The sequence below is a fragment of the Oxyura jamaicensis genome, chromosome 1 (assembly GCF_011077185.1).
Source record: "Oxyura jamaicensis isolate SHBP4307 breed ruddy duck chromosome 1, BPBGC_Ojam_1.0, whole genome shotgun sequence".
In the NCBI taxonomy this organism is placed as follows: Eukaryota; Metazoa; Chordata; class Aves; order Anseriformes; family Anatidae; genus Oxyura; species Oxyura jamaicensis.
In genome coordinates this window covers 48,550,015-48,577,666 of record NC_048893.1, presented here as the reverse complement: position 1 = coordinate 48,577,666, position 27,652 = coordinate 48,550,015, and the positions used below count along the sequence as shown (strand labels likewise).

General features: G+C 46.3%; 1 protein-coding gene and 1 long non-coding RNA gene across 2 annotated transcripts; one reads left to right on the top strand and one right to left on the bottom strand.

Annotated features, from left to right (window-relative positions):
• Positions 1 to 12,135: 12,135 nt before the first annotated feature.
• DUSP6 (dual specificity phosphatase 6) lies at positions 12,136 to 17,027 on the bottom strand. The gene is made up of 3 exons (XM_035337636.1): positions 16,028 to 17,027; positions 15,066 to 15,503; positions 12,136 to 13,641 (listed from the first exon to the last, which is right to left on the bottom strand). Exons 1-3 carry the CDS (start codon positions 16,428 to 16,430, stop codon positions 13,334 to 13,336), a joined length of 1,149 nt encoding a protein of 382 aa, XP_035193527.1. The 5' UTR covers positions 16,431 to 17,027; the 3' UTR covers positions 12,136 to 13,333.
• Positions 17,028 to 17,462: 435 nt separating this feature from the next.
• LOC118173243 lies at positions 17,463 to 23,434 on the top strand. The gene is made up of 3 exons (XR_004754094.1): positions 17,463 to 19,179; positions 21,757 to 21,829; positions 23,333 to 23,434. It is a non-coding gene; the product is annotated as an uncharacterized LOC118173243 (long non-coding RNA).
• Positions 23,435 to 27,652: the final 4,218 nt, after the last annotated feature.

The following is a 27,652-nucleotide window of genomic DNA, read 5'->3' as shown; positions in this document are numbered from 1 at the left end:
ATTACAACAGCCTAAAATAAGCAGCTAGAGAAGTGGCAGATTGGTATGTTGCAGGCATCTTGTGCACCAGGGCTGGGGGTTGGGGACAGGTTTTCCAGCTGTGCATCAAACCTGGATCACCCCTTCCAAAATCCCAAGAACAGAGCACACGCTTGCTGCAGCCATCACAACGTCTGGCATTCCCACTGAGGGAGAAATCAAGTGGAGCTATCCATTAACAGGCCAGTGAGGAGCCATTAGAGGGACTCCTCTGCCCCCCGCTGCTTCGTGTGACGGATGGCCTGCTGTCACTGCCTCCGACGGGCCTCTCTCAATGCAGGCTGTTTGCATTCAGTCAACACTTTGCTTTTATAGGCCTGTGGAGCCAAAGATTGCTAGACTTTTGAACCCCGGGCTAACTTCTGTCTGGCTACAGCCTCATTTTCTGGAGCCAAAATCTTTTTTAACAACTACACAATAACAAGTAATTAGGGTAAAGTCTGCTAATCTTCTCTTTTGGGCCTGGAGGTTATGTATTCAGAATCAGTTGGGGTGAAGGTAGAATTACTGCCATCAAAGCCCGAGGTTACTTTGTAAAAGGAGTTGAACTTCAGGTCAAGGAAATGTTAACTGGACAAAAAGAGATCAGGGCAGATAGTGTTAAAATTAAAACTGTCCTACTGAGATAATGCAGAATTGACTGCTTTGGCTCTGGAAACTCACTGAATGCAAGACATGAAAGAAGGCAAGGACATTTCTTTCAAAAGGTGAAAGCACGGCTAACAATAAAGAATCTATTGACTTGCTTTCATTTGGGAATGTATTTTTAGCCCTTTCATTCAGTAAGACAAAAGTAAAAGATCCTATTTTTGATGGCACCTTGTATTTGGGCCATCCCATTTCCTAAAGCTGTGTGGTTTACTGAATTAAATAATTTGTTTTAAATCTTTCTGTCTCTCACCAAATCCCCAACACAAAATTCATTAGAAATGGAGAGGTGGCCTCCCTTGAATTAAGAGTCCTGGGAGCAAAAAGGACTTGCAGTGTGACTGAAAGGACAAAAAAATCCAGAGTCCCACATGCAGTGGAGGAAGGATACTCCAGAAGTGTCCTGCATATAGCATGGGTCTGTGTTTTGTGCCTCTGCTGCTTGCATGTAGCACAGGTTGAGGTGAGATTTCATTTTTTTGAGAGATCAGAGCCTAAACACTGAAAATTTGTCAATGTTCAAAATAAGATCACACATTGTGCCTGGAAATCCATCACAGGCTGGGGCAGCCCTCATTCCGCAGCATAGAATCAGTCCCAAATTAATTCCACTCGCTGCCATCAAGGATAACAAATATGCCAGCGCTGCCTCACTGGTATCAGAGCTGACAGCTCTGGCAGCATCAGCGGCACTTTGTACTCCCCGTTGCTGAGAGTGGGCCCTTGGCTGCTGCTGCCAGTGGGTGTTGAGTCCCTACATGGGAGTGGAGGGGCAGAAATCTTGAGGCCAGCTATTTCTCATGCCAGGTCCCACCAAGCTCTGCCACAGCACCCTGGCCACCTCTTGAGCTTTCAGGAAATGGACAGAAATGCCCGGGCTTGAGCAGGCCAGGGGTACCTCTAGAAATCCTCACTAAGTGGTGGCAATTAACACAGCAGCAGACTTAGATCGCAGTTCAGTTCTCAGGGCAAAGATGCATTTAATGCACTGCATTTGCCAGCTGGATTCAACCAAGCACAGTCAGGCAGATATGGCTTTCTGCTTCCCAGATGAGCTACCAGAAGGGTCCTCTCATGGGTCCTCTGCAAAGCTGGAGGGTCTCAGAGTAGCTGGCACAGGTACCATGGTAACTGGAAAACAGTTTTGTAAAAGACCAACGACTCTCAGCTCTGTGGCAAGATGTTTGACAGCACAGGAAAAGGTATCTCCAGCTCCACAGCTCCCTTCCGAGGAACTGGCATTTAAGAGCCCTGCCTGGGCTGTGAACAGGAGATTTTCTATCCTCTCTTGGAAAAAAAATAATAAAAAAATAAAAAAATAGTCAGGCTTGTTTAGTTGCCTGTCATTTTGTCATTTTGTTGGCATTTCCCAGGGTTTCTAGGAACCCGAGGCTGGCGTCACCTTTATGAAAACTTTATCCATGCATGAACTAAATGAAACAGTTCTCATCAGTCACAGATTTCTTCCAGATTTCTTCTGTGATGGGTAGGTTTTGAATAGATTTTCTTTTAATTATACCAGAGTAAAATAAATTATTGGTGATGATTAATCATGGGCACAAAGCTATTTTTTTTTCTTCTGAAGCATTCTTCTGACATAGAGATAGAAAATGACAAGTGTATTTTTATGCTAATTATGGCCCTGTGAATTACCCTAGATAGATAGCAAAACAATGCTGATCTCCGTCAAAGTGAACACTGATTTTTTTTTCCAAAATCTAGGACACAAGTAGGGTCCATGGTACCACAGATATTGGGGTATGTTTCTTCAAGGATCAGGTTAGAAGCAACTGCCATCTGCTACACTAGCAGCAATAAATCTAGTTAAATACCTCACAGGTTAAACTAACCAGTGTAGCAGCATCATAAAAGAGCTCTGCATTTGTGTGAATATGACAAACGGTCTCCAGTCAGATACTCTCAGAATGAAATGCAAACCTGTCTCCTAATTCAAATACTCCCATCCATGTTCTTTTCTGGTTTTGCTCTGCAAAATGGCGTTTTGCTTTCCCCAGTAAAAACTGCCCATCAAAATGCCACACAATGATTCTTCAGTTAGGACATTTTTTATTTTTAGAATTCAATTTATAAGCACATTGTGGTTATTACACATAGGTTTGTACAGAAAGGGAAGAAAAAGTAGATAGAAAATGATGATGCCATATAAAATACTGATCACCTTCTGTAAGTAACTTGTCATTTTCCATGTGGGAGTTACCCATTTGCCAAGCCAGTTTGGATGTCTTGCAGGTTTCATAGAATCACAGAAAGGTTTGAGTTGGAAAGGACCTTAAAGACCATCTAATTCCAACCCCCTGCCATGGGCAGGGACACCTCCCACCAGACCAGGTTGCCCAAAGCCCCATCCAGCCTGGCCTTGAACACCTCCGGGGATGGGGCAGCCACAACTTCTCTGGGCAACATGTGCCAGTTCCTCACCATCCTCAGAGTAAAGAATTTATTCCTTAAATCTAATCTAAATCTATCCTCTTTAATTTAAAGTTATTACTCGTTGTCCCATCACTACACTCCCTGACACAGAGTCCCTCCCCAGCTTTCCTGCAGACCCCCTTTGTATACTGGAATGCTGCAATGAGGTCTCTCCGGAGCCTTCTCTTCTCCAGGCTGAACAACCCCAACTCCCTCAGCCTGTCCCCATAGGAGAGGTGCTCCAGCCCTCTGATCATCCTTGTGGCCCTCCTCTGGATTTTCTCTAGCAGGTCCATGTCCTTCTTGTGCTGGGGCCCCAGAGCTGAACACAGCACTCCAGCTGGGGTCTCACAGAAGCAGAGCAGAGGGGGGCCATCACTTCCCTCACCCTGCTGGCCACACTGCTTTTGATGCAGCCCAGGATAAGGTTGACTTTCTGGGCTGCAAGCACACATTACTGGCTCATGTTGAGCTTCTTGTCAACAAACACCCCCCAAGTCCTTCTCCTCAGGGCTGCTCTCCATCCATTTGCTGCCCAGCCTGTATTTGTGCTTGTCCTTTAAGACAGAAATCAAATGTATGAGCCTGGTGTGTTCTAAGGTACCATCCCATTTTAATTCTTGAAGATTTTTTTCCTTGAACCCAACAGAAACAGACATCAGGAGGCAGTTTGCTTGCTCAGAAACCCCCCAGCCTGTCTTTCCAATTAATACTACACCCAGACACTAAGGCCATAGTTGGATTTTATAGCTAAGCCAATCTGAGATCAAGTTAATGCCAAAAGATTCAGTTCTGTCAATCCCCCTATTGCCACTAATTGCATTTTCCTATTCCCAGCATTACATTGTGTCTGATGCTTTTCTGACCTCACAGTGTGCTACATCAGGGACAGGTCACCAGAAAAAAAGAAAAAAGAAAAAAGGAAGAAAAAAAAAAAGGAAGAAAAGAACAAAAAAAAAAAAAAAAAAAAAAAAAAGATTTTGCTGAGCTTTGCAGACCGGCGATTGCTTTTGATAGCAGGGGAAGAAACAAGGGGCCACAACAGAAGGAGGAGAGAAGGGGACAGGCTGCCTTTTCAGAGGCGTCTGATCATCTGACTGCCTGGCCTTGCATTAGTCAGTACCCTGCACCCCTACACCCTTGCCCTCCCTGCTATCTCAATGCAACAGCCATGACTGCTTCCCTTTTAGTCTGGTGACTTTTTTTTTTTTCTTTTTTTTTTTTTCTGTGCAAACAACAGCTTGCCCATCATATTCTTGTTCTTGCATGCACAGACCAAGCAGTTAAGTACTGCTCAAGCTTTGTCATGCACTCCTTGCCTTGGGCCATAACCCATGTCTGCTTCCTACCATCACTGTATAAAAGAGCATTTATTAAATGCTCTGGTACTGAGTATGAAAGAACCAAACCCAGTGTATTTAGCCAGGTCTGTGATTACCAGAAGATCAAAGACCTGCTTGACAACAATTGTGACTTCTAGGCAGACACCCAAAATACAAAACCAGCTAGAAACTTCTACAGGAAATGAATCAATCCTCATCATAACTGTAGGTAGGAGGCACATGGAACAGAATCATTTGGCTTTCACCTTGGAACAATGCAGGTTCTTTCTACATTTCTGAAATAACAGTAGCTCACATTTACAAGAATACATTAGAAAGTCTGTTCTTCCATTTTTATTTTTTTTTCCCTAAGTAATGGCACTCACACGCACAGTTCCTGGGCCTGATTCATCACCTTATTACTTGATTACTTTATTATTTCAGCTCCATTTATAGTGCTGCACCAACATGAACTATGAGCTCTGTCTGTGATACTTTTAGAAACGAAAGAGTACGATGGACTTCTCCAAAATGGCTCAGGATTTGGAACAAACTTGTCCAAGTTCCCTCTTTGATGATCCTTTGCAGGACCAGATCCCCAGGGTGTGAGGGCTCTGCACCTCCCAAGCAAGCTGCTTCCTCCTCCCCTATGCTGAGCAGCCAAAACACGAGGGCATTTAGATCATTAGTTACTTCAGAACATCCCAGTGGTGTGTGATATTGCCCTGTCCAAAGATTCCTGGCTCCTTCAATCGTTAGCTGATATTATTGATTATTATGCAGCCTGCACTCTGCCATGTGTTTTCACAGCCAAAAGAATGCCCCAGCATCTGATTTTGCCAACAGCTAAGCATGTTAATAACTTTATTGACAGCAATAAGTTAATTGAACTCTGTAATAAGACTCAGCAATCCAAGAATGTAGGTAAGAACAGTCATTCTGGAATACAGCAACATGCATGTTACTTAAGTTGAGCTACACACTGTACCTGGTTGTGTGGGACTTGGTAAAAGGGAAATTTTATTTTGACCTCCGTTAATTGTAACCTTTATGATTAACATCACAGTAATGACCCACAGCCCTAACCACCTCTCATTAACCAAGGTACTGCATAAACATATCTGATGATTAAAATCCCTTCCAAAGGAAGCTTGCATACACTTTGAAGCATAAAAAATGAGAATTTTATTCCACCACAATTAACGGGGTCTTTTAAAACCTTAATGCTCTGATAACAAACTGAGGGCTCGAGTGTGATCTCAGCTACTCTTGTGTAAAGCCATAGGAATGCCGTTTGTTTAGCGCTCATTGGAGAGGTTGAAATATGTATTGCTGCATGAAGCAAAAACTCTATTAGAAGGATACTATTAAGGTTGTGATGTCAAGTACTTTGAAGGCTGCAGGAGAACTCGCACACCTAGCTGCCACCGGAGACACCTCCAAGTGTACAGTTTAGCTGCCAATGAACCCCTTAAACCACCATTTTCTCACCTCTTGCCTTTCCAACAGCAGTCTCCAAGATACCCCACTTCTGCCACCTGATGTGCATTTTCTCCTCTCTCTAAGCCAAAACACATTCACAGGTCGCTCATCTCAGCCATGCTTTGCCCTGGGAAACGGGGATGTAAGGAACATTTATACTTCACAGTGCAGGACACTCCAGTTAGCTGTAATCAGTACTGCTGAGGTACAGAAACCACACAGCTCCTCCTGAAGCACTGAGGAGCCCCCAGGCATTGTCCCCGGCCAAAGGGAAGCCTCTGCCCTTGCTTCTGGGACTGGAATTTCTTCAGGCTGCTCAACACCTGCTCAGCTGCTTTTCATTGCTGCTAACTTGCAAAGAAAGTTCAAGATACAGTTACTTGGCATGTGTAAATTGCCATCTTCCAAGTCCTCAAACTTTGGGCAAGGGGAGGTTTCCAGGGGGGCGGCAGGCATGTTCCCCATTCACCCTGCCAGATCTCTCGTCCCTTCCTCCAGGCACCCAGTGCTGAAGCTGTTCAAGGAAACAGAAAGAGATTTTGTTGAAGACAAAATAATTAAATATATAAATAAAAAGGCATCCTCTTTAGAAAAATGGGCCAAGTCTTTTCAGATGACATTTTCAGAGGGATATTCATTTCTTTTTATCTTTATAGATCAGCCTGAGGCATTTATATTCAAGTCCAAACAAAGTCTAGCAAAGTTGTAAACATCTGAAAAGAAAGACCTCTTACAAGAGGAAGCATTGGTCCACCTTAATAATAGACATCACTGCCTGCTCTGACAATAACTTGTAAATAAAAAAAATAAAAAATAAAAAATAAATAATAATAATAAAAAAAAGCTTTTGTTTATGTACAGTAGCCTGCAAAATGTCAATTAAAACCAAAACCTGGGTGAGGGATTGTAAAGGTATGTGTGATGACTAATTTGTTGTTCCTGTTTTGCATTCCCAGAAATCAGACACATTTTGTCTGTATTTATAACAAAAACATCCTGGACAGAGTCTGTGTGCTACCCAATTACCTAACAGTTAAATGGAGTATCAGCTCCTAGCATGGGCTGAATTTCAGCCTGGATGAGGGGTGTCGAGCTACATTTCTTCACAGCTACATTTCTTCACAGCAGGCAGGGTTGGCCTAGAAACCCCTCAAACAAATGAATGCGATAGAAATACTGACACAGCAAATGCAATTTAGATCACTGATAGCACAGGAAATCCTCATCAGTCAAGCAACAGCTTAACTGTCACTGATGTTGAACTTTTTTAATGTGTCAATAAGTTCCCAGGACACTGAAATATCATTTTAAAAAATAAGGAGAAAAGTTGTCTCCCACTACTCTATTTTAATTTTCTAGTTCTGTCTTGTTGAAAAACCTGGAATATTACTGTATGCAGGGGGGAAAAAGGATCTACAGAGATCACCAGTGTCCATAATGGCCTCTATATAGGTGCAGATATCATCATCAAGGGGGTTGAGTTTGTTACGACCACCTGTTGGTGTCAGAGCCTCTGTTCCTATGCTGATTTACACCACTGGACTGTTCAACCCATCAACTGAACAGCTAATGTGTTTTCACAAATACTAAATATTCCAGTCTGGTTTCAGTCTGTTTTTGTAAGGACATCGTTTCCCAGAGAAGGGAAAAAAACTCCACCTTTAAACTACAGCGAACTTTTGCCCTGAGTAAGGCAAGTGTCAGCCATCAATCTGTTTTTCAGATGGCTTCACTTGCAGATGGGAATTTATTTCCTGCAGAGCTGAGGTTGGCAGGAAACAGAATGAAAAAAGAGACTTCCATGATGCCCCAAAACATGGCTTTAACAGAAAAACAGAGAAATTAATTAAAATGGAAGTCTCAGAGTTATGCGAGGACAATGCCCATTTGGAAAGACAGAAGACCTCAGCAGTAGGACTTTCCAGAACACTTGTGCCTCTGGCAAAATGAGCAGAGTGCTTCACCATGGCCTCCACATTATGGTAAACAGACCTCCCACGTAGTACCATTTTCTGTCACTGGTATCTGCAGTGCTGGAACAGCCCGGGGATGGGAGAGCGCCAGCATTGCTGCATGCTTCCTGCGTCCTGGGGATCACAGCTGTGAAGTAGAGCAGGGTGCACTTTCTGCTGCATCTCTCAAATATAGTCCTGAATGCAACTTCTGTCATTAAGAGATATTTCCTAAACAGACTCCATACCCCCACTTTCCATCTGATAATCATCTCCTTGTGTTTGCGCTAAGTCAACATCCTTCATCTTTGCCTTATGAGGGAAAGCTATGGCTGTGAGTGCACCAAAATCCCTTCAGCCCTTGTAGATTCCTATGATAACAAACAATAGAAAGCAGCTAAGTTGTTTTGTTTGTTTGTTTGTTTGTTTTGTTTTACCTTTCCCTACAGAGACAAGCACTTAAAAGACACCAGCTTTCTGTCTGTGCTATCTGCTAAGTACAACCAATGCTTATCTCTCAGATTTAGCACGGAAGGAAGGAGAAACATGACGCAGCACCACACCTTTCTGGCTCTTGGGGTAGGAAAGGGCAGGGTCCCTGTACCCCAGTGACCCCACACGCCATGAGAAAACACCAGTGGGCATTTCCCTGGGGCTGTGAGGTGCTTGGAGCAGACTCAGCCACCTTCTCTGTACTCAGCAGCTCACTGCAGTCTGGGAGTTACTGCTGTGTGTCAGGGTCTGGTCCCATCCTTGTGCTCCTGTGGTAACTGAACAAGGCTGAGCACACACACAACCACGTCCTACCCATCCATGCTGTACACCCAAGGCCTAATGGGATATCAAACTGGGATTAGGAATTTGTCCTGCCACCTTCACCCAGGCAAAGCTTTTACTGGTTTACAGTGGTATGGCGAGAGGGTCTAGGCTGCAACCTCACTTAAGTGTTCAAGTGCAGCTGTTTTTCCCAGACTTCTGAATAAAGTGTCATCACGCTCCCCAACAGGGAACATTTTGGGGGTAAGCTTTTCAGAATGCAAAAGAAGCTAAGCAACACTCTCCATATACACAACCATTACATCCAGCTTCAATTTTGCCAGCACAGCCACCTTTGGTGGCCACATGCTTGGTCTCTCCTTGCTTTCCATCCTTCCTGAGACTTTGGGAAGCCACACGGAGCCAAATCTACACAGAGACAGGGAGTGGTGATTGGGAATAAGCTCACCTTCTAGGAGCTAATAAGAGGACAACGGTGGCCTTTTCTTACCTCTTCTGCCTATATACACCTTTCCTATAGCTCATTAAAATTGACCTGGTCTATGAGACTCATCCTGTCATTCTCATTTTCACTGATGAAACAAAGAGGATAAGGGAGGCTTAAAGCTGGGACAAAGTTGAGTTGATTTAGGAAATATGAGGAAAACAGGAAAAGTGCAACAGGGGAAGGGTAAGAAAATGAAAGAGAAGTAAAAAAGAACCACAGAGTTTAGCATAAGGCCTGTGGAAGAACAGAAGGTATAGGGGAAGAGCAGGACTGAGAAAGGACAGTTAAGAGAACAAGGAAAGAGAAGATGATGAATACAATAACAACAAAACCAGAAGGAGGTGGAAGACATTTTGAAGGTGGCTGTCAAGTGGTCTGAAAGGCTGTGAGTGGGAAAGAGGAAATGTGAGAAGAGGAACCTGCACTATGAGCCGCACTATGTTATTGCACAGAAAGTGGAAAGTGAAGTGCTAATGTGCACCCAAGCACTGACGGGAACCTTGACCCTACAGGAGCAAAGGGGATGTTGATGCCACAGGACACAATTTCACCCTTTGTGTTAAAGACACGGATGGATTATGTGAGAAAGTTCTGGTCTTGCAGGATTCACTCCTGGTGGTATAGGTTTCCTTCCTGATATCCCCATAGCTTGTGAAGTAATTCAGTATCTCACACGCCTACATTAAAATATGAAGCAGGTTGTGATTCTTTACGACAAAGCAGGGATATTCCCCCCCTCTTTCTTACACAGATTGGGCCTGTCCCACAAGCACAAAGGATTTATTCTTCCATTTACAAATTACTTTACCAGCTGAGGAACTGCAATAACTGCCAAATGCCCCAGAAGCCCAAGACCTCTGCCCCATCCTAACGAGGACTGGAACAAGGGAGGGGAGAGAGGATGCGAGTAATTTGGAAACAAGTGCGGGGAGGGCTGCAGGGGCAAGCAGATCCCAGCCTCAGAAAAGCCAGCAAGGGCTCGCGTAGCATGTACCATCACACTGCTGGGGCACAGCTACTGGGACATGAGAGCATGGAGGAGAGGTGAATGTTGCTTGCCGTTTTTCCTTCCAAACCATTTGTAATTAAGAGCTGGCACATAAGCAAGTGAATAATAAAATAATAATAATAATAATAAATCAGAGAGTGAACCAGTTTGGGGATTGGTTCCAGTATTGGTTTGGGTTTGACTGCACCCAGTTATTCTTGTGCAGTCCCAGTACACGTTCAGCCATGGTTTCTGACCAACAGCCCTGCTTCAGGGCTTGTTTGAGGACAAACCATGGTTGGAACCAGTTTTCTGCTTGACTCTGCTGTAGGGTGTGTGAGAGCAAATCTGGCCCTCTTTGCTTGCTTGTCCTGAAAAATGATGAATTGCAGAACTACCCCTTGGTGTTAGTCATTCGGTGAAGCAGGAAGGAAGCAGGAAGCCTTTGTGAGCACTAACTTTTCAAAGCAGTGTGCAAAGAAAGCAAAGGCCCTCCCCTAGGCTACCTCATCGCACACCGCTGCTTACCTCCTCACCTTAACAGCTACCTAGGCACGATTAACATTTGCAATTCATTTAGCCGGAAATATTTGCCCGGCGCAAACAGCTGAGGCACTGCCAGTGAACTGTTTCTATACGCAACACAGATCAAAAGGGGGAGGGAAGGGGAGCCCTACACTTGCTGAATGGGAGAGGCCCGACTGCGCTCAACAGGTTCAGTTCACACTGTGACCCTGCCTGGCTTCCTGCTATTCAGATGTGTTACTTCCCCTTTGTGGTAATGGCCTGTGGCAGCCGGCCAGAAAACACTATTAATTTCAGAAGTGGCCTGACAACAAACCCGCAGCGAAACGAGAGGAAGTGGCGGGGAGGCCATCTGTTGACTTCAGCAGAACAGTAGGAACGCAGCTATGTAGGTTTCTACAAGGAAAGCAGATTAATAATCCACAAAGAGGAAACTGGCTAAAATTATCCGCAGACCATATTAAAAAAAAAAAAAAAAAAAAAGTCACTTGAGCTGCAGCTGGACAGGAAATTGCTAGAGCTGCTTGCAAATCTCCACTTTGAACAGAGCAGCACAGGGAATGCCAAGAGCGGAAACCGTTCAAAACTGGATTAGCACAAGCCAAGTTTAACTGCAACCCACTTCTACTTTCACAGTTTATGCACTCAATCTAGGCCACTACTGCATGAGACACTGACTCACTTTTTTCCCATGTTTTGTTTGCTTTTCATTTCACACACTTGCAGTTGCTAAAATTACATGAAATGTGCTCTGGCTGCCAGGAGCTGTGCAGAACCCCAGCTGACAGCCCAAGCTGGAGGAGCCGTCCACCTCCCTTGCACTGCACATGGGTTTTGGCACCACCCTACCGTGGGCCACTTCTCCTTAGGAAGGATGTTAGTACATTGCAGCAGGAAGTTTTGCAATCGCAAGAATCCCCCTTTTCCCTCCTAAGAGGACGTGAGGTGACTACAGGTACGTAGAGACTTTTCCTCCTTGGCTGCACGTGCTAAATAGCAGTGTGGCTAAGCAGTGACAGAAAATCTTACACTGGCTGCAAAGTGTTTATGGGTTTCTCAGAAATGAGTTCCTGCCGGACAGATAAGGAGAGCACAATCCCATCTCCTGTCATCTGTAATAGAGTGGCCAACATTTGTAAATAAACCCAGAAAGCAGCAGCTCCTTGATCTAATAAACAGAAAATAAAAATAAAAAAATCCTTATGCCCCAGGGTCAGGTGCATCCCTGGGGTTGCAAAGGGATGCTGGAATATTTTGTGATTAACCTAAAGCCTTTCAAAGTCCTCCCTTCACCAAAGGCAGGAGCCCCGTATGTGCGCTGTTTATTAATTTAAGCAGCAGTGGACCAAGGGGAAAAGCAAGGCTTTATTGTATGAGGGGCTGTACAAAAGCTGTTGAAAACAATCATTACCTTTAAACAGAACCATATGTGTATGTGCCATTAACCACACCCACAGAGGGGAAAGGGGGAATAAATGAGGCAGGTTCTCAATAGCCAAAAATAGTTATTTATTAATAATTTAAGGTTTTACATTCTTATAATAAATTCCATCTTAAAACTTTTACAATGTGAATTACTCTCCCTTATTGGCAATCGTGTGCAGGTTCACTGTGCGTACACACAGGTACAAATGTTCGCACATACTTCCAGTTTTATACAAAAAAAAAAAAGAAAAGAATGAAAAAGACGCAAAATATTGCATTTGAGGTGAAGCTCCCTGAAGAATTTGTACAGAGGTAATGCACTGTTTTAGCACATCTGAAAGTTTTAAAAAGTGATCAAAAATCTTTCCCATTCAAAGACAGATCTCCTCCCAGATGATCTATTTACAAAAGGTAAGGCAAAAAAATTAATTTAGTTTTAAAAATATATATATCATGTGGAAACTACATCAAGAGTGTGAGAAAAAAAAAATCACCACAAGGGAAAGAAAAATATATGAAAGAAGAGACTGAAGAGACTGTACTTGCTCACAAACTTCTCACCATTGCCGTTTCTCCCCCATGGAAAGCTTGCTTCAGTTGAACCATAAAATTAAGCATGCTGCAAATATATTCTTTGCAATAATAATCATTAAAAAAAAAAAAAGAACAAACAAATAAAGCAGAGTTTATGAAGAGAACAAAGACATAGATGTCCCTTGGATTGATCTCTTGAATACATGTGAATTCAAAAAAAAAATTGCAAATCGACTCAAGATTAAATATTTACATTGATCAAGTAGAATACTACTGAGCTCCTGGCAAACAAGTACTCCAAATACACTAAGCTGAAATCTCTTTCTTTGGCTCCTCTAAATCAAAACCAACCAACAAACAAACAAGATAACCAGTCTTCACTGAAGACAGAAGTGTACGCCGCAGATCCAAAAGCGCAGAGGGGAGCGGGGCAGCTCCGGTCCCCGGGGAGCATGTGCTTGGCCCCGTCCAGCCTCACCCTGCCCCGCTGGGAGGCGGCGAGCGCCCACGAGCCCGCCGCGGGCATCCCGGAGAGCTCAGCACTGTCCCTCCCGTCGCAGCCGCCCGCTCCATACCGCATAACCTTTCCTGGCCTGCGCCAGCAACCGCTGCCTGGTACCGCAGGCCAGAAAAAGAGAAAGCTGCGTCTTCTTGATCGCTGCCGAAGAGAAACCAGTAAGGAATGATCCCATGAGACGGACAGAAGAAGGGAGGCCACGGGCACTCACGTGGACTGCAGGGAATCCACCTGGAAGACGTTCTGGTTGGAAGGGGTGGTGAAGTACAGCTGCTGGTTGGGCACGCGATTGTCACAGGGGCTGCTCAGCCCCAGGGTCCGCTCAAAGTCCAGCAGCTGACCCATGAAGTTGAAGTTGGGAGAAATGTTGGACTTCTTCATCTTGACGATGTCATAGGCATCGTTCATGGACAAGTTGAGCTTCTGCATGAGGTAGGCCACTGTCACTGTGACCGAGCGACTGATCCCTGCTAAGCAATGCACCAGGACGCCGCAGTTCTTCCCCCGTGCTTCATCTGCACGGAGACAAAGAGGCAGAGAAGGACACATAAGACAGAGGGTTGGTAACTGATCTCACAGCACAAACAAGATTAGTATCGGGCAGGAAGAAAGGGCAATTCTGATCTCAATGACTGGTGGGGCAAGGCAAGAGTTAACTTCACCAGCTTAAAACCAGGACAGGAGGCGAATCCACCCCCCTAAGCATATGTACAGGAGTCCAAGAGCTGTGAAAACTAAGGAGACAAAGGGAGCAGGATACACCGCATGACACTGTTTTAGAAGTCAGTTTTAAAAGGCACTCTTTTCCTTGGAGATTTGCTTTAAATTCTTAGTCCCCTCGCCCCAGCATGGAAATCCTGCAATATGTCACTGAATGCCTTTTATACAGACCAGCAGACTGCAAAGGTCTATTAAATTATTCTCCAACTGTTGTGCAGCTAACAATGGAGGTATTCAGGCATTTTAAAAGAATGAGGGAAGTCACAGGGGACAGCCCATTAGGAGGAACAGGATGTCAACATTGGTTGAAAATGGGTTCCTTTGTAATAGGAAATGCATTACAATGCCTGGAGATTAGTTTCTTTGTGGCTTCCAGCCCACATTTCTTCCTGCTGGGCTCAGATTACCTACATTCTCCACTATTACCGGTATCATTCAACCGGATTACAGCACAGTTTCCCAACAGATAATGCAATGCCCACCCCACCGCACCCCGAGCGGGGCGATTTTAGTCGGTGTGTTCCCCCCCTCAAAGTGCAAACGTGAACGAGGACCCCTCGAGCCCTGGGGGAAGCGTTTCCAAAGCTGCCGGATAACGGCGAAGGGCTGCCTAGCTGAGGCATCGAGACCGAGAGGTATATCATTATTACCACGAGATTAATTAAAGCCCTGACTATACATTTGCCAGGGATACCGGTTATGAGTAACTTGCATTTAAAAGCTAAAGTTAGCTTCCCAGAACATTTCTTTTCATTACACCGCTCTCCAGTAGCCTCAAGAGGAGAAAGGAAAAAAAAAAAAAAAAGGAAAAAAAGGGGGGGACGGACACATAAAGCCACCAACCCCAGGCTCATTTGCCTGCTCCCTCTCCCCTACGAAGAAATTTCAAGATATGCCCCATCCTGCGCATTGTTCAGCCCCCAGCTTCCACACAAATGCCTCAGGGAGGTTTTCCACAGCCAGCCAAACTACGTAGGCATTTGCTACCTGCAAATGTCGCTCACACCTCTCAATAAACCTGCAAACAGCACACACCTCTCAACTTAAGCCAGCTTTAAATAAATAATGATTAATTTTAAAAAAACAGAAAGCGGGGAATACCCCAGATACTGTGAGAAATGCTACTACCTCTCCTCACCCCAAATCTCTTTTGAATTCTGCAAAAGAAATTGACTTCTGCTGCTTGCTATGCATCTGTTAGCAAATAACCGTGTCTCACCTATGAAGGAGATGGCCTCAGGGAAGAACTGAGACAGATTTTGGCTCCAGTGGTCAGAGATCGGGATCTGCTTGTACTTGAACTCGCCGGCGTTTTCAAAGAGATTAGGCAGGTTGGGGGTAACATTCAAAATGTATTTTATGCCAAACTCTTCTAAAACGTCCAGATTCGTGGAGTCCTTGGCACAGCCTAAGTAGAGGTAGGGTAAAATCTCCACCGGGAAGGAAGGCTGGTTGTTGGAGAGAGGGCTGCCATCCGAGTCGGTGGCACTATTGGGGTCTCTGTCAATGTCAGATTCAATGTCTGATGAGGAATCGGAGCTGATTCGGAGCCCTCCTAAGCCCAGGACTGGCAGAGGAGGAGAGCTGCTGCTACACGAGCTGTCTAGGTTAGTTTCGCAGTGCAGGGCAAACTCGGCCTGGAACTTGCTGAAACCACCTAAGGAGAAAAGCAAAGCGAAAAAAAAAAAAAAAAAATGCAACCTGATATGAGACTGCAAGCAAGTACAGCTCTGCCTGCAAAGGGACATCTGTTTCCCACCTCCTCGAGCCCCGGGTAAAAAAAAGAGGAAAACGCCACACGGCCATGCAGACGGACTAACCTAAAGGAAGGTTTTAGCAAAATCGCCCGCTGCGGCGGCGGGGGGGCTCCAGGCGGCCGCGATTAAAGCCCAGAGCCGCTTCGCCCCGCGGAGACCTCTCGGGGACGGCCAGGCGGCACCTCCTGCCGTCCTGCCCGGCTCCTGCCAGGGTCCCCTCTCGCCCCGTCCTCCCGTGGCTGCTGCAGCGACCCCAGCCTCCCAGGTGTCCTTAAGCAAAGCGAGGAGAGGGGCGCTGGGGGGGACGCAAAGGGACAGCCCCCGCCAGCCTGCGGGGCCCGGGGGTCGCTGCGGGCGCTGCCCCCCACCCCTGCCCCGCTGCTCCAGCTTCGGGGGGCTCTCTTCCCCGGCCCCCCTCGCTCACCTTCCAGATAGAACGCCTTGCAGCCTTCGTCTTTGAGGCGCTTGAGGAGCAGCCCCAGCACGGACTCGCCGCCCGTGTTCTCGTTCCAGTCGCGGCTGTGCTCGTCGTACAGCACCACCGTGTCGGTGCCGCACCGGCGGGCGAAACGCTCCCGGTCCTCCTCGCTGCTGGCGACGAGGGAACGCAGGGGCAGGTTGCCCTTCTGCAGGCGCCGCAGCATGATGCCGGGGATGGCCACGTTGATGGCCGACTCGATGTGGGACGACTCGTACAACTCCTGCGGCCGGCAGTCCATCAGCAGCAGCCGCTCATTGCCCATCTCCAGCTGCTCGTTCAGCCACGCCACGGATTTACTAATCGCCATTTCCGACGCGAAAGGGACGGGTCTGAGCGTATCTAGCATGAGGAAGGACGGGGGGCGCGGAGCAGGCTCTGGAAGCGCCCCTCTCTCTCACAGGGGCATGCGGCTGGCTGGCGGCGGGCGGCGGCAGCCCTCTGCCTCGCCACAACTTATCTCCCCCCGCCCCAGGGAAATGAATCACGCAGCCCCCCCGCGCCACCTCCCCCGCGCCGGGCGCCGGCGGAGCCCCGGGGAGGGCGCAGCAGCCCCGGCGGGTGCGAGCGTGTGCGGCTGGGTGCGCGCTGCCAGTCTGCCCGCTCTGCTCTCCTCTTCTTTTTTTTTTTTTTTTTTTTTTTTTTTCTCAATGAATCCCTGAATGAACCTGCCTAATCGCCGCTGCAGCCCGAGAGCCCTCGGGCTTTTCCTCCTCCCCTCGTGAATGAAATCCAATTAAAGTGCCGCCGAGCCGAGCTGCCCCGCTGGGCGCGGGAGCAGCTCTCCCTTCCCTCTGTCCCTGGGTCCCGCAGCCCCGTGCCCGTGCCGTGCCCAGCCCCGTGCCGTGCCGGCGGGCGCCTCCCGCAGCGCTCCCCGCGCAGCGCGCCTCAATGGGCCCGGCGGCGGCGCGCTCAATGGGGACGTCGGGCGGCGCAGCCAATGGGGGCGCGCGGAAGGGGCCTGTTGCCGCGGCGACGGGCCGGCTGGAACAGGTCGCGGTGATGAATCGGTAATGAGTTTGTCATTCACAAAAACGGAAAGGAATTTCCGCTCCGGATAAGCCGAGTGCAAACAAGCGGCGGCCGCGGCGCGGCGGGCGGAGGCCGCGGGGGCAGGTGAGGGGGCGAGGCCCTGCCCCTGCTCCCAGCAAGACGGACCCGGGGGGGCACCCTCCTGCCCCTCCTGCCCCCCTCCGCGCCTTCCCTCGGAGCCCCCAGTCTGCGGGGAGCCGGCCGTGTGTCCCCCCATCGCCCCCAACCGCCCCCCCAGCCCAGCTCCCCCCCGGGGGGGCGCCCTGTCCTCAGCTGATCCCCACGGGATCCCCGCCGCCGTTAACCCTGCAGCCCCCCCGCACACACACGTCCCCGGGTGGAGCCCCCCGCCGCCGCCCGTCGCCCCCCCGCTGTCCCCGCGGCGGGCGGAAGGAGGCTGCGGCCCCGCGGCGGGGGGGCTGCGGGAACGGGGCCCGGCGGAGCGGCGCCGGGGGAGCCGGAGTCGGGGGGGGGGGGCGGGAGGAGCGGCGCCGGGGGCGGCGGAGCGGGGAGCGGGGGCGGCCGGAGGCCGGGCGGGGCGGCTGCGAGGTGCGGCTTTAGCGCGCGGCTGAGCGAAAAGCCAGGAGCGAAAATAAACCGGGAGAAGCCTCAAGGCTAATCCCGCTGCCGGCGGCGTCTGCCCCGGAGGAATATCGTTCCGGTGAGGCCGGTCCCGTCGCTGCTGCGCTGCCGGGCAGTTATTTTTAGCCGCGGCTGGAGGAGGCTCCTCAGGTAGCGAGCGGCTGCTGGGCAGCCCCGCGCCCCCCGCAGAAGGCCCCCGTGATGCTGAGGGAGCTGGCACGGCACCCGCTGCAGGGTCAGGACAGGCTGACACCCAGGTGGCACCAGCGGCAGCCGCCCCAGCAGGGACTTGGACAGGATCCTCGCTTGCTGCTTGTTTCGAAGGCTTGGGAGCGGGGCTTCAGTGTTACATAAATTCGGTGCTGCCCCTGCACGGGGGGATTTGGCCAGGGGGATGCGGGACACAGGACACGTGCACCCCGCCCACTTTGTCCCACAAATTGTCAGGGGCACCGTGCCCACCACGGCCCTGCCCTCTCTCCTTAATGGGTTTCCAGGCCGGTGCTGCCAGGTGCGTCCCCTGCTCAGCTCTGTATTTCAAGGCACACTGTCTAAACCTTCAGAATCGTGACAGATCAAAGCAGGAGCCTTCGTGTATTTTATTATGATTTTGATTTTTTTTTCCTCTCTCTGCTATAACTAAGCCTTTTGTTCTCACCCGGGCAAGGGCTCAGGCAGGACAGCAAACTCTTTGGAGCTGGCACCATCGGTTTCTTTTTATCAGTATGGCAAATAGCACAGTCTCATGCTAAATAAATAATCAGATCATAATTTTAAGTCCTACCTTTTCCCTTGAAATTGATACCATGGTTATGCTTTATCTTTCTTCTCCAGTATAACAGATCAACTTCAATTTTTACAAAATAATAAAACCCAAACCTCAGTTTCACCGAGGCTTTCAGGCTCAAGAAATGGAAGGTCTGGAAATGGAAATTCTTCAAAGCATGAGCAACTGCAATGGAAATTCTCAAACCCTCTTAATAGGGCCTAAAAGAGAGGTGTTTCTCTCTTCAGGTGCAGTGTATTGCAGCGCTTGTCTTACAGCTATGTTAAACATTTCTCCTTACTCATTTATGCCATTAATGTGTATTTTCTCTGATAATCTGCATCCCAACAGTAGCCAAGGTCAGAAGAATCCTCAAATGACAAAAAAAAAAAAAAAAAAAAAAAAGGTAAACTTAGCAGAAAAGCAGAAGTCACGTAAAACAATGGTGAGTGTGACCTGAGAGTTAGAGACTGGGACAAATTCAGCAGAACATTGTGACAAGTCCCTGCAAGCTTGACACGATGATAAATACAATTTGTTCCTTGTTGTCCTCATTGTTATTAATTTACATGTTTTTTCAGGCTTACATTGTACATTGATTATTTTTTTTTTTTAATGCAGATGCAAAGAAAAACTTCAGCACATTTTCAGAGGCTGGATTTGAAGAAGACAACAAACCCCAAATTATTTCCATCAAATACTTCCATATTCATAAAAGGTAAACTTGCCTCTCTGATGACTAAAATATTTTAGGAAGAAAATACGTTCTGATTATCATCTTCAGGGCATTTTCAGTGACGTTTTATGGCAGTGGTTTAAAATAAAAATCTTAGTCATTCAACATTTTAACTGAAAGCAACATATTATGCAAGCAGTTTATCAAACCCATTGAGATACCTGCCTCATAGTAATCCAGCAATAAATAATGATAGTATTTAAAGAGATTTTCATCATTAATACTGTCAGATCTGATTGAAATGTTATGAATGTTAAGGTTAAGTATATGAAGGCAATAAAAATTTAGATGAAGCACGCTCGGAGAGTTATATTTCCCAGGAGGATCTGGGGGCAGAGACTTGCTGTGAGGATGGCTATTGCTAGCTCTCTGCATGGCAACAGTTTGGGGGTGGTGTTTGCTGAGCTGAGAGACAGGCAGGAGATCCTGCTCTGCAGCAGAGTGAAACAAGTGAAACAGAAAGGACACTCTCTGTGCCAGGACCTCCCTCTGCACCCCCGGCTGAAGATCACTGGAGGAGAGTGAAAGCTCCATTGTACTTTGCTGTCTTTGTGTTTGCATGCATGTGTGCCCTCACTGTCCCTCTCTCTGGCTGAACCATGTTGTCCCATCGGTCCCTGAGAGTGTGCAGGAGTGGACCATGCTACCATTTGGTGCTTTATCAAAGACCAGATCTACAGCCCAAGCATCACCAGGTCACTTTTCCTTCAACTTCCAGAAGTTTTTATAGTACCCAGGCAGTGAGAAGAGCCTATACCCATTCACTATGACCCCCTCATTTATACAGCCATAGGAAGAGAGAGCTTTTGAAGCTTGCAATTTTTGTCTTTGTTTTTGTTTGCTTGTTTTGTTTTGTTATTTTTTTTTTTTTTCCCTATCTCCCTGGCTGTGAATGAAACCTCTTCAGCCCAGCTCAAAGCATATTTATTGCAAAAAGCCCATTTTGCTGACTTTTGGACCAGAGACCTACTCATTCTTAGCATGTGTAGACGCCCAAATCTCCATAGCCTGAGCTTTTCTTGACCAGAGATGGAGACAAGAGTGGAGGGTGGAGATTAGAGTTCAGTGTTGCCTAGCCCAATTCCTTCATGTTTTTCCTTGTAACAGAAAATCTGCCCTGAATTAGGCAGACAGGATTTCTACATAGTGTAATGGGAGAGAGATGTACCAAAGAAGGCAGGTATCTATGACATTTTGAAACTGGGCCGGCTGGGCCCCTGTGAGACACTTCACAGCCTGGGATGCTGAGGCAGTGGTGCAGGGGCATCCGCAGGAGGCTAAGTGCTGGTGAAGTTTCTTCTTGAACTAGACACCAAGAATGAGAAAGTGTTTTTTCTTTTGTTAAGTGCTTTCTTCCTCTAAAGATGCAGGTTCATACCTCTCTTCCATATGTTTTGAGCAGAATTTGACAAGAGCCTGTCTTTCTATAGGAAAATGCAGGAAAAAGAAATAGGAAAGGCTTTTCTGTCTCTTTGGTCAGACCTTTCCCACGTTGCATAAATATATATTTAAGATAGCAGGGGGTCCAGCCTTGGTTTTCCACATCCCGCTGATGACCTGAATCAAAATGGCAGAGCCTTGGCACTGCTTTATGTCAGGCACGTGAAGTACGCTCTGAGATTGCCTGCTGGAGGCGGCCAGGGAGCATAAAACATGCTGGCATCAGGATTTTGGTTGAGTTGTAACTCAACTCGATGCTGGGTATGCAGGTGCTTGGGAAGTGAATGGAAATATTTCACAGCTAACGGGTCAGTTAGCCATTAATTTTGAGGCTCTTGACTGTCAGCCTTGTCTCAACCAGCCCGTGATGCCAGCCATTCAGCTTCAGATGTCAAAAGTTAGCTGTTCCCCTTTTAACAAGATCTCTCTCTTAATAATCACTGTCAGAGGTTCTTCAAACAGGACAAATTGTGCTATGGAGCTCCTTGGTTCCTTCCCCTGCCTCTAAATGGAACCTAGCATAACCAGCCCTTACTGAAGTTAGGCGCTTAAGTGCCTAACTTTGAAGCCACGAGTCTTGCCTCTAGGTTTGCCTGCAAATCCCTCTCCCAGTTTCTTTTAATATCAGTGGAAGTGAGAATTAGCAGCCTGTCTGTGTTGGCTTGTGTGAATGATCTATTTGAACATAGAAATACACAAATCACCGGTAGACTAAACCGGCCATAAAATAGAGTGCCTTTGGTGCAAAAGCGGTTAGTGCAGGGTGCCGCAAAGGGAGAACAAAAGTGCCCTATAAAGCATTTTACTTGTTTTATGCAAAGCACAAACAATTTATGGAAATGCTATTTATCTGATTATTCAATGTCCAATTATTCACATCTAAAATAATTCCTGAAGTTGGAGAAATAAAACACTGAATGACTCCATTTAGGAAATCCTTTTGACTCAAGTGCTTTCCTTTAAACAGCAAATAGCTGGATGACCTCAAGCACATATTTAATTGTGCCTTGTAATAAAGTAATGTAATTAGCAATTACTTAGGAATGGTGCTTTAAAATACTTAACAGCTACTACAGAAATGCATTTATTCAAGAGATTTTGTTTTCTTTTGAATTCTAGGACAAAGTAAAAGTTTCCATCTGAATGTAGCTCATACCTGAGTTCCTCAAATTGTTCCACAGGGCGTGTAAAGGTGAGCAGTTTTATTTGACAGCAGATCTCTAATGGCTGTAGGGCTCTCCTTTCTTAGAGGATAAAACTAAGCTTGCAGGAGGGCAGTACAAGGCACGCATTTCACCAGGCTCACACAGGGAATTGGCCAGGCACACAAGCCAGCACTCCAATCTCTTTTTTTTTTCCCTTTGTACTTCCCACTGGGTACTGCCTTTAGTGGCAGGTTTGGTGGCATTCAGCTGTGTACCACTTCATAATGGTTTACATTCTGCTGGCCACAGAAACATGGCACAGGTGGGTAGCTCTGCCTTGGAAACAATAGACATGAAGAGAACAGAAGGCTATGTGTCCATACTTTTCTTATAAATAATTACATGCTAATTTGAAAGCTTTCAAATAAAAAATGTGAACTGTATAAAGGAGGCAAAAGAGAAAGAGAAGCAGACTAAGATCTAAAAGGGATACTAGGGCAGTGACTGAGAGAAAATTTTGATATGCCCTTAAATTTGGTAGCAGTAAGAAATAAATAAATTAGCTTATAAGTTGGAATCCAGATTTGTATGATTCTGTTACCTGTGCAGAGGGAAACAGCAACTCCTATTCAAAAATCCTGATCTGCTGTGCAGGAATATCCCGTGGTTTGTACAGAGCCAACAACATGCTTGTATTATTCCTCTGCCAATACCAAAGAGTTCAGTAGTGTCCAAAGTGTTCCCCTGTTCTGTGTGTCAGTGTGTTTATCTCTGACGTTGCCTGCTATTCAGGGGCAGCCCATGTCATGCTATACCAGGCACACACATCACAACAGATGAGGCTGCTGAGAAAATGCTATAATCTCTTTAGTGCAGCCCATTTTGATGTGCTTGGAAGTCTTTATTAGGCACTAGCACATGGGCTTACCTGGGGAAGCATTAGTGCTATGGCTACAGCGTATTGCTGCACTAGCACAGTCCCATTTTCATCCAGTTCACTCATCCCACAAGGAAGCAAACCCAACAGCATCAAGCAAGCGTAGAAAGCAACTCTCTGTTCCCAACTCTAAAGATTTATTTTCCTCCCCGCTTGCAAGGTCCCCGATCCCACGTCTCTCTCCAGCCACTTGCTCTGACCGTGGGAATAAAGCCTGCCCCTGGGATGACTGAAGGCTTGTTCTAGACTGTGAAAGGAGTAAACAGGCACTTTGCACAGTGCAGGTTAAATCAACTGTGCAGAGAGCAGAGCAGGGACAGCAAATTACATAAGAAAAAGATCTTCATCCTGGGACAGGCACATTCAGGAAAAGAAACGCAGCTCAGCTATCTCATGTTCTGGTTCCAAAGAGAGGCAATTAGGAGCCTAACCCAGGCATGAACAATTCAATTTCCGCTGCCTGTTTTTTATATGGCCATTGGAATGTGTCCTGGGGACCTGATGGAGCCGAGCACACAGTTTGGCTCCAGGATGTCACAGGGGTAGCAAGTGGATAGATATATGTCCTGGCACCTGCAGCCCCCATTTAGCATGTCTGCTTTACTTTTCGCAGATGTAACCCCCATGGGGACTTCTCCCAGGCCAGGCAGGACCTGCACCAAATGGGGTGAATGCACCGACCAAGACAAGAATTTCCCTATCGCTGGGGCTGGGTGTTCCCTGGATGACCTGCTGCTGCCAAATGCAGTTTGGTAAAATTTATTGAGGGGAAGCACCAAACTAGTGGTCTGACCTGGGTGCTAAAACATCTTACTTGATTAAAAAAAAGGCTCTAATCACATGCAGAATTTGCAGCACCAGTGTTGTTGTTGGCATGAAGGGGACAGCATGTGACTGGTCCATGCATGTTTGTGTCCTGAGGTGGAAGAGTCCAGCTTTCTGGTGTAGTCTGATATATTTCTCCCCCACTCCCAAGTAAGTAGTGGGAGATAAAAGAAAAACTGCTAAATAGTGGTCTCAAGGGGTCACTGCACCTCCTAATTCCCACAGATCCACCTGCTAATTTCTTTTTATCTGGAAGCTTGAGAGATCTTGGTTGGTGGAAGAGGGAAAACAGTAGAAAGAATTTGTAGATAGAACAAATGGGGATAGGATAATGCCCTAAACATGGAGCAGCACTTAAAATGTCTAGGGCAGTACTGGGCTGTGCATGTTGCTATGAAAGTATATGTTTATAGCCCTTCTAAAAGGCATACATCTCAAAGTATGGACAGAAATGGGTGTACTGGGTCTGGCTGGGATGTTAACTTTCCCTGCAGCAGCCCATACAGTGCTGCACTCTGCACTTGTAGCTAGAACAGCAGTGGTATCACACCAGTGTTTTGTCTGCTTCTGAGCAGTGCTGGCACAGCATCAGGACTCTCTCTAACCCTCCTAGGGGGTGGGCAAAAAAGTGAGAGAGAAACATCACCAGGGCAGCTGACCTAAACCACGCAAAGGGATATTCCATACCATATGATGTCACACTCAGCAATAAAAGGTGGAAAAAGGAAGAAGAGCGGAGGGGTGGGCTCTCATTGCGAAAACGTCTGTCCTCCTCCCGAACACCGGCTACGTGCGTTGAGGCCCTGCTTCAAGGATATGGTCAAGCATCGCTCATTTGTGGGAAGTAGAGAGTAATTTCTTTCCTCTGCACTTCCACATAGCCTTTACTTGTTTTGTTTTGTTATTCCCTTTCCCCCTCCCTCTTCCCCTTTCCCTTTTTTCCCTTTAGTTGAATTGTTTAGTTAATAATAATATTTCCTTAATAATATATATATATAAATATATATATTCTTTTTAATTAAATTATCCTTATCTCAACCCATGAGTTGTTCTTTCCTTGACTTCTTCCCCTCCTCATCTGAGGAGGGGGAGTGAGAAAGCGGTTGTGGTGTTCAGCTGCCTAGCACGGTAAAACCACCACAATGGGTATGGTAGTTATTTCTGCATCCCTGATCCAGCATTTAAGAGCTTTGCAATATACAACATACCTTGAAGATTGGGTGTGTACAAGTGTAATTTCTGCAAATGTTGACAAGAGAATTCCTGCTGGTTTTCACCTTGGCTTTACTGTGCTTAGATATCAATGAAGACGTTGTGGTAGAACTGGCCCGTCTAAATACCAGGTCGTCGCTTAGTGTGTCAGAGCAGTACGGCGTGATGATCACAGTGCTGCTTGTGGTCACAGCTCATCTTCCTCAGTTGGTGCACGGTGCCACCAGCATACCACAAAGGTAAATTGTATTAAATTACTACTTTCCCTGAACAGGTTTGTAGTGTAGCTGTGAAATATAAACTATTTTTACAAAGCTTCCCATTCTGGCTAAACTGTGCAGCTAAATGCCTCTTCGAGTACTGACAAGAGGTTGCTGTACAGATGTCTTTCCTGTGCTTTCCAGTGACACGTTGGAGCCTCCCTGTTCTCTCTTAATGGTTTTCTTCAGTGTCTGTTATAAATGCTTTTTGTTTTGTTTTGTTTTTCTTTCAGTCCCATTTTGCATCAGTCTGCTTCATTTCATATGGCAGTCCCATCAGATCAGAGGAGTCAAAGTTTTCTGGATCACATCGGAATTTGAATGAGAGAGATATCAAATAAGACCCAAGCATGCAGAGAAAAAGGACCAGGATGCAGCACAGCAGTGGAGTGCTCCCTCTCCACTCTGCCCCACAACACTGCTGTTCTTGGATGTTTCTTCCCATTATGGTTGGGCAAGAAATGGATGATCCTTTTTATCCTTTTTTTTTTTTTTCCTGAGTGAACTGCAACTTATTGAATCAGGGAAATCACATTAGAATTACGCTATGGATGATGTATCCTAGATGGTTAGGCCCTCGGATACGTAGAGGAACGCTTAGTGAGTCAGCCCTGCAATTTTTGGTGGAGTAGGTCTATTCCGGTGTGTGGGTGTTCACAGAACAATTACGTAAGTGTCAGGGTAGCGAGGAACTTTTGACATTTCTGGCAGCTTAACTGAGTTCTTTTCAGTCAAAAATACTCTAATTGTTGTTCTCTTGCATTAAACACACATTATTGCCTTAACTGGATTGGGGGGGGGGGGCATTTTTTGAAGCATCACTTGTCAGGGCAAGATACTGGAGCAGTTTTATTCCTGAGAAAACAGGAGATTTTTCACAGTTACAGTGAGACGAACATTTGTGAGAACCGTTTTAAATCATGTAAGATGGTGCGAAAGTTGCCATGCCATATGCCTGGAATTTACTATGGTAGAGCTAATTGCTGCCTCTGAATGTAAGGGCCCGTCAGCTTTTTCATCATCACACCCACCCTCAACACCTTTTTTTCTTCCTTTTTTTTTTTTTTTGACTTTAAGTTTGCCTGACTTTTTTGCCTATATAGTTTTTGGTCTGCGGAATGATAATGCAACCTCCAAGCTAACTCTCTGAACGCCTTACATCCTATATTCAAGGTGAATAGGTTAGGTAACCCACTGAAGTGGGGTGGATTAAATTCCAAGGCAACTGCTCTTCTACATATATTACACGGGGAAACAAGGAAAACTGGTTTGTCTTCCAAGAGCAAGATACCTAAATTAGTCAAACTAAATCAGTGTCCAAATGACATTTTCAGGGAAGATTTCTCTCTAAAGATCAGTTAGGAAAGAAACAAAACATGATAACCATTTTCTTTCTTGTTTGATCCAAGTTGCACCTTTGATACCAAAAAGCTCCAATCAAACTAAATGTTTTTGTTGTTGTTTTGTTTTGTTTTGTTTTTTCCTCTGCATAAATATTAAATCTTTCAAGTGATCATGACCTTGAAACCCTGTCTATTCTTCTACATGGTGCCACAATGAGGCAGGTCACAACTCTGAATGGTGCTGGGCGTCCAGCTGACGTGCCTGAGTGATCATTGGGCAAAACAGCATTATTAGCCATGACTCTCCATGACTCTCCATGGCTGCTGGAGAGTCAACAAAGGGATGTATGATGTTTTCCACCTAAATATATATATATATGTATATATTTTTTTTCTATCGTTAGACACAGAGAAGAGCTCTGTTACCTGTCCTCTGGGGACAGAGGGAGAACTGGACCTGCATGGGGGTGCTTGTCCACATTAGCTATGTTAGGAAGTCCTCACTGAGACTGGAAGTACATGAGATGAGAGCTCTACCAGTGACAGTTCGTGGTGAGGAATCATTGAGATAACCTGTATTCTTTGCATTCCAACCAATTTATTTTTGGCCAATAATTTTCCCAATTAGTGAGGACAACTTCAGCCTGGGTTTTCCGGCTTACTGATATGTACATTATGCCAGCTCAGACTCTCAGCATAAGGGGGTACATTTTATCACTTGCCTCTGAAATTTGCAGATTCAAAGTTTGAATCTGCAGTCACTGTAATCATCTAATTGATTCTCCAAAAAAGAAATAGAAAATTCTGGAGATCCGCAGTGTGGATTTATATCACTCATATCCTGGTGGACTGAAGGGATTCATTGTTCTCGTGTGTGCAGGAGGAATTGCTTAAATCCAATGAGCAAAAACAAAGGGACTCTCAGTGCCTCATACTTCCTCCCCAGGATTTGTGCAAAGTAAATAAAGGAACTAAGCCTTCTGCAGTGAGTGCTCAGTTTGAGAGCACTCTTCACTCCAGCTCAGTGCTTTCAACTACCACCCGTGTCAATTCATGTAGTTATGCAGGGAAAATTGGAGGCAAATAAGCAGGAGTTCTTGCATACCAAGAGCTCTCTATGCTCACTGATAAAATTTGTCTCTCCTAGGTTCAGACACAGACTAATTATTTAAAAATAATTGCCCCCACTCCTTTGAGACTCACTGACAGCGCATGTGATGCCTCTGCTATGTCAGGTAGGCATGAAGTGTTACATCCTCATAGGGAGAGGTCACCTACCCCAGTGCTCAGCAT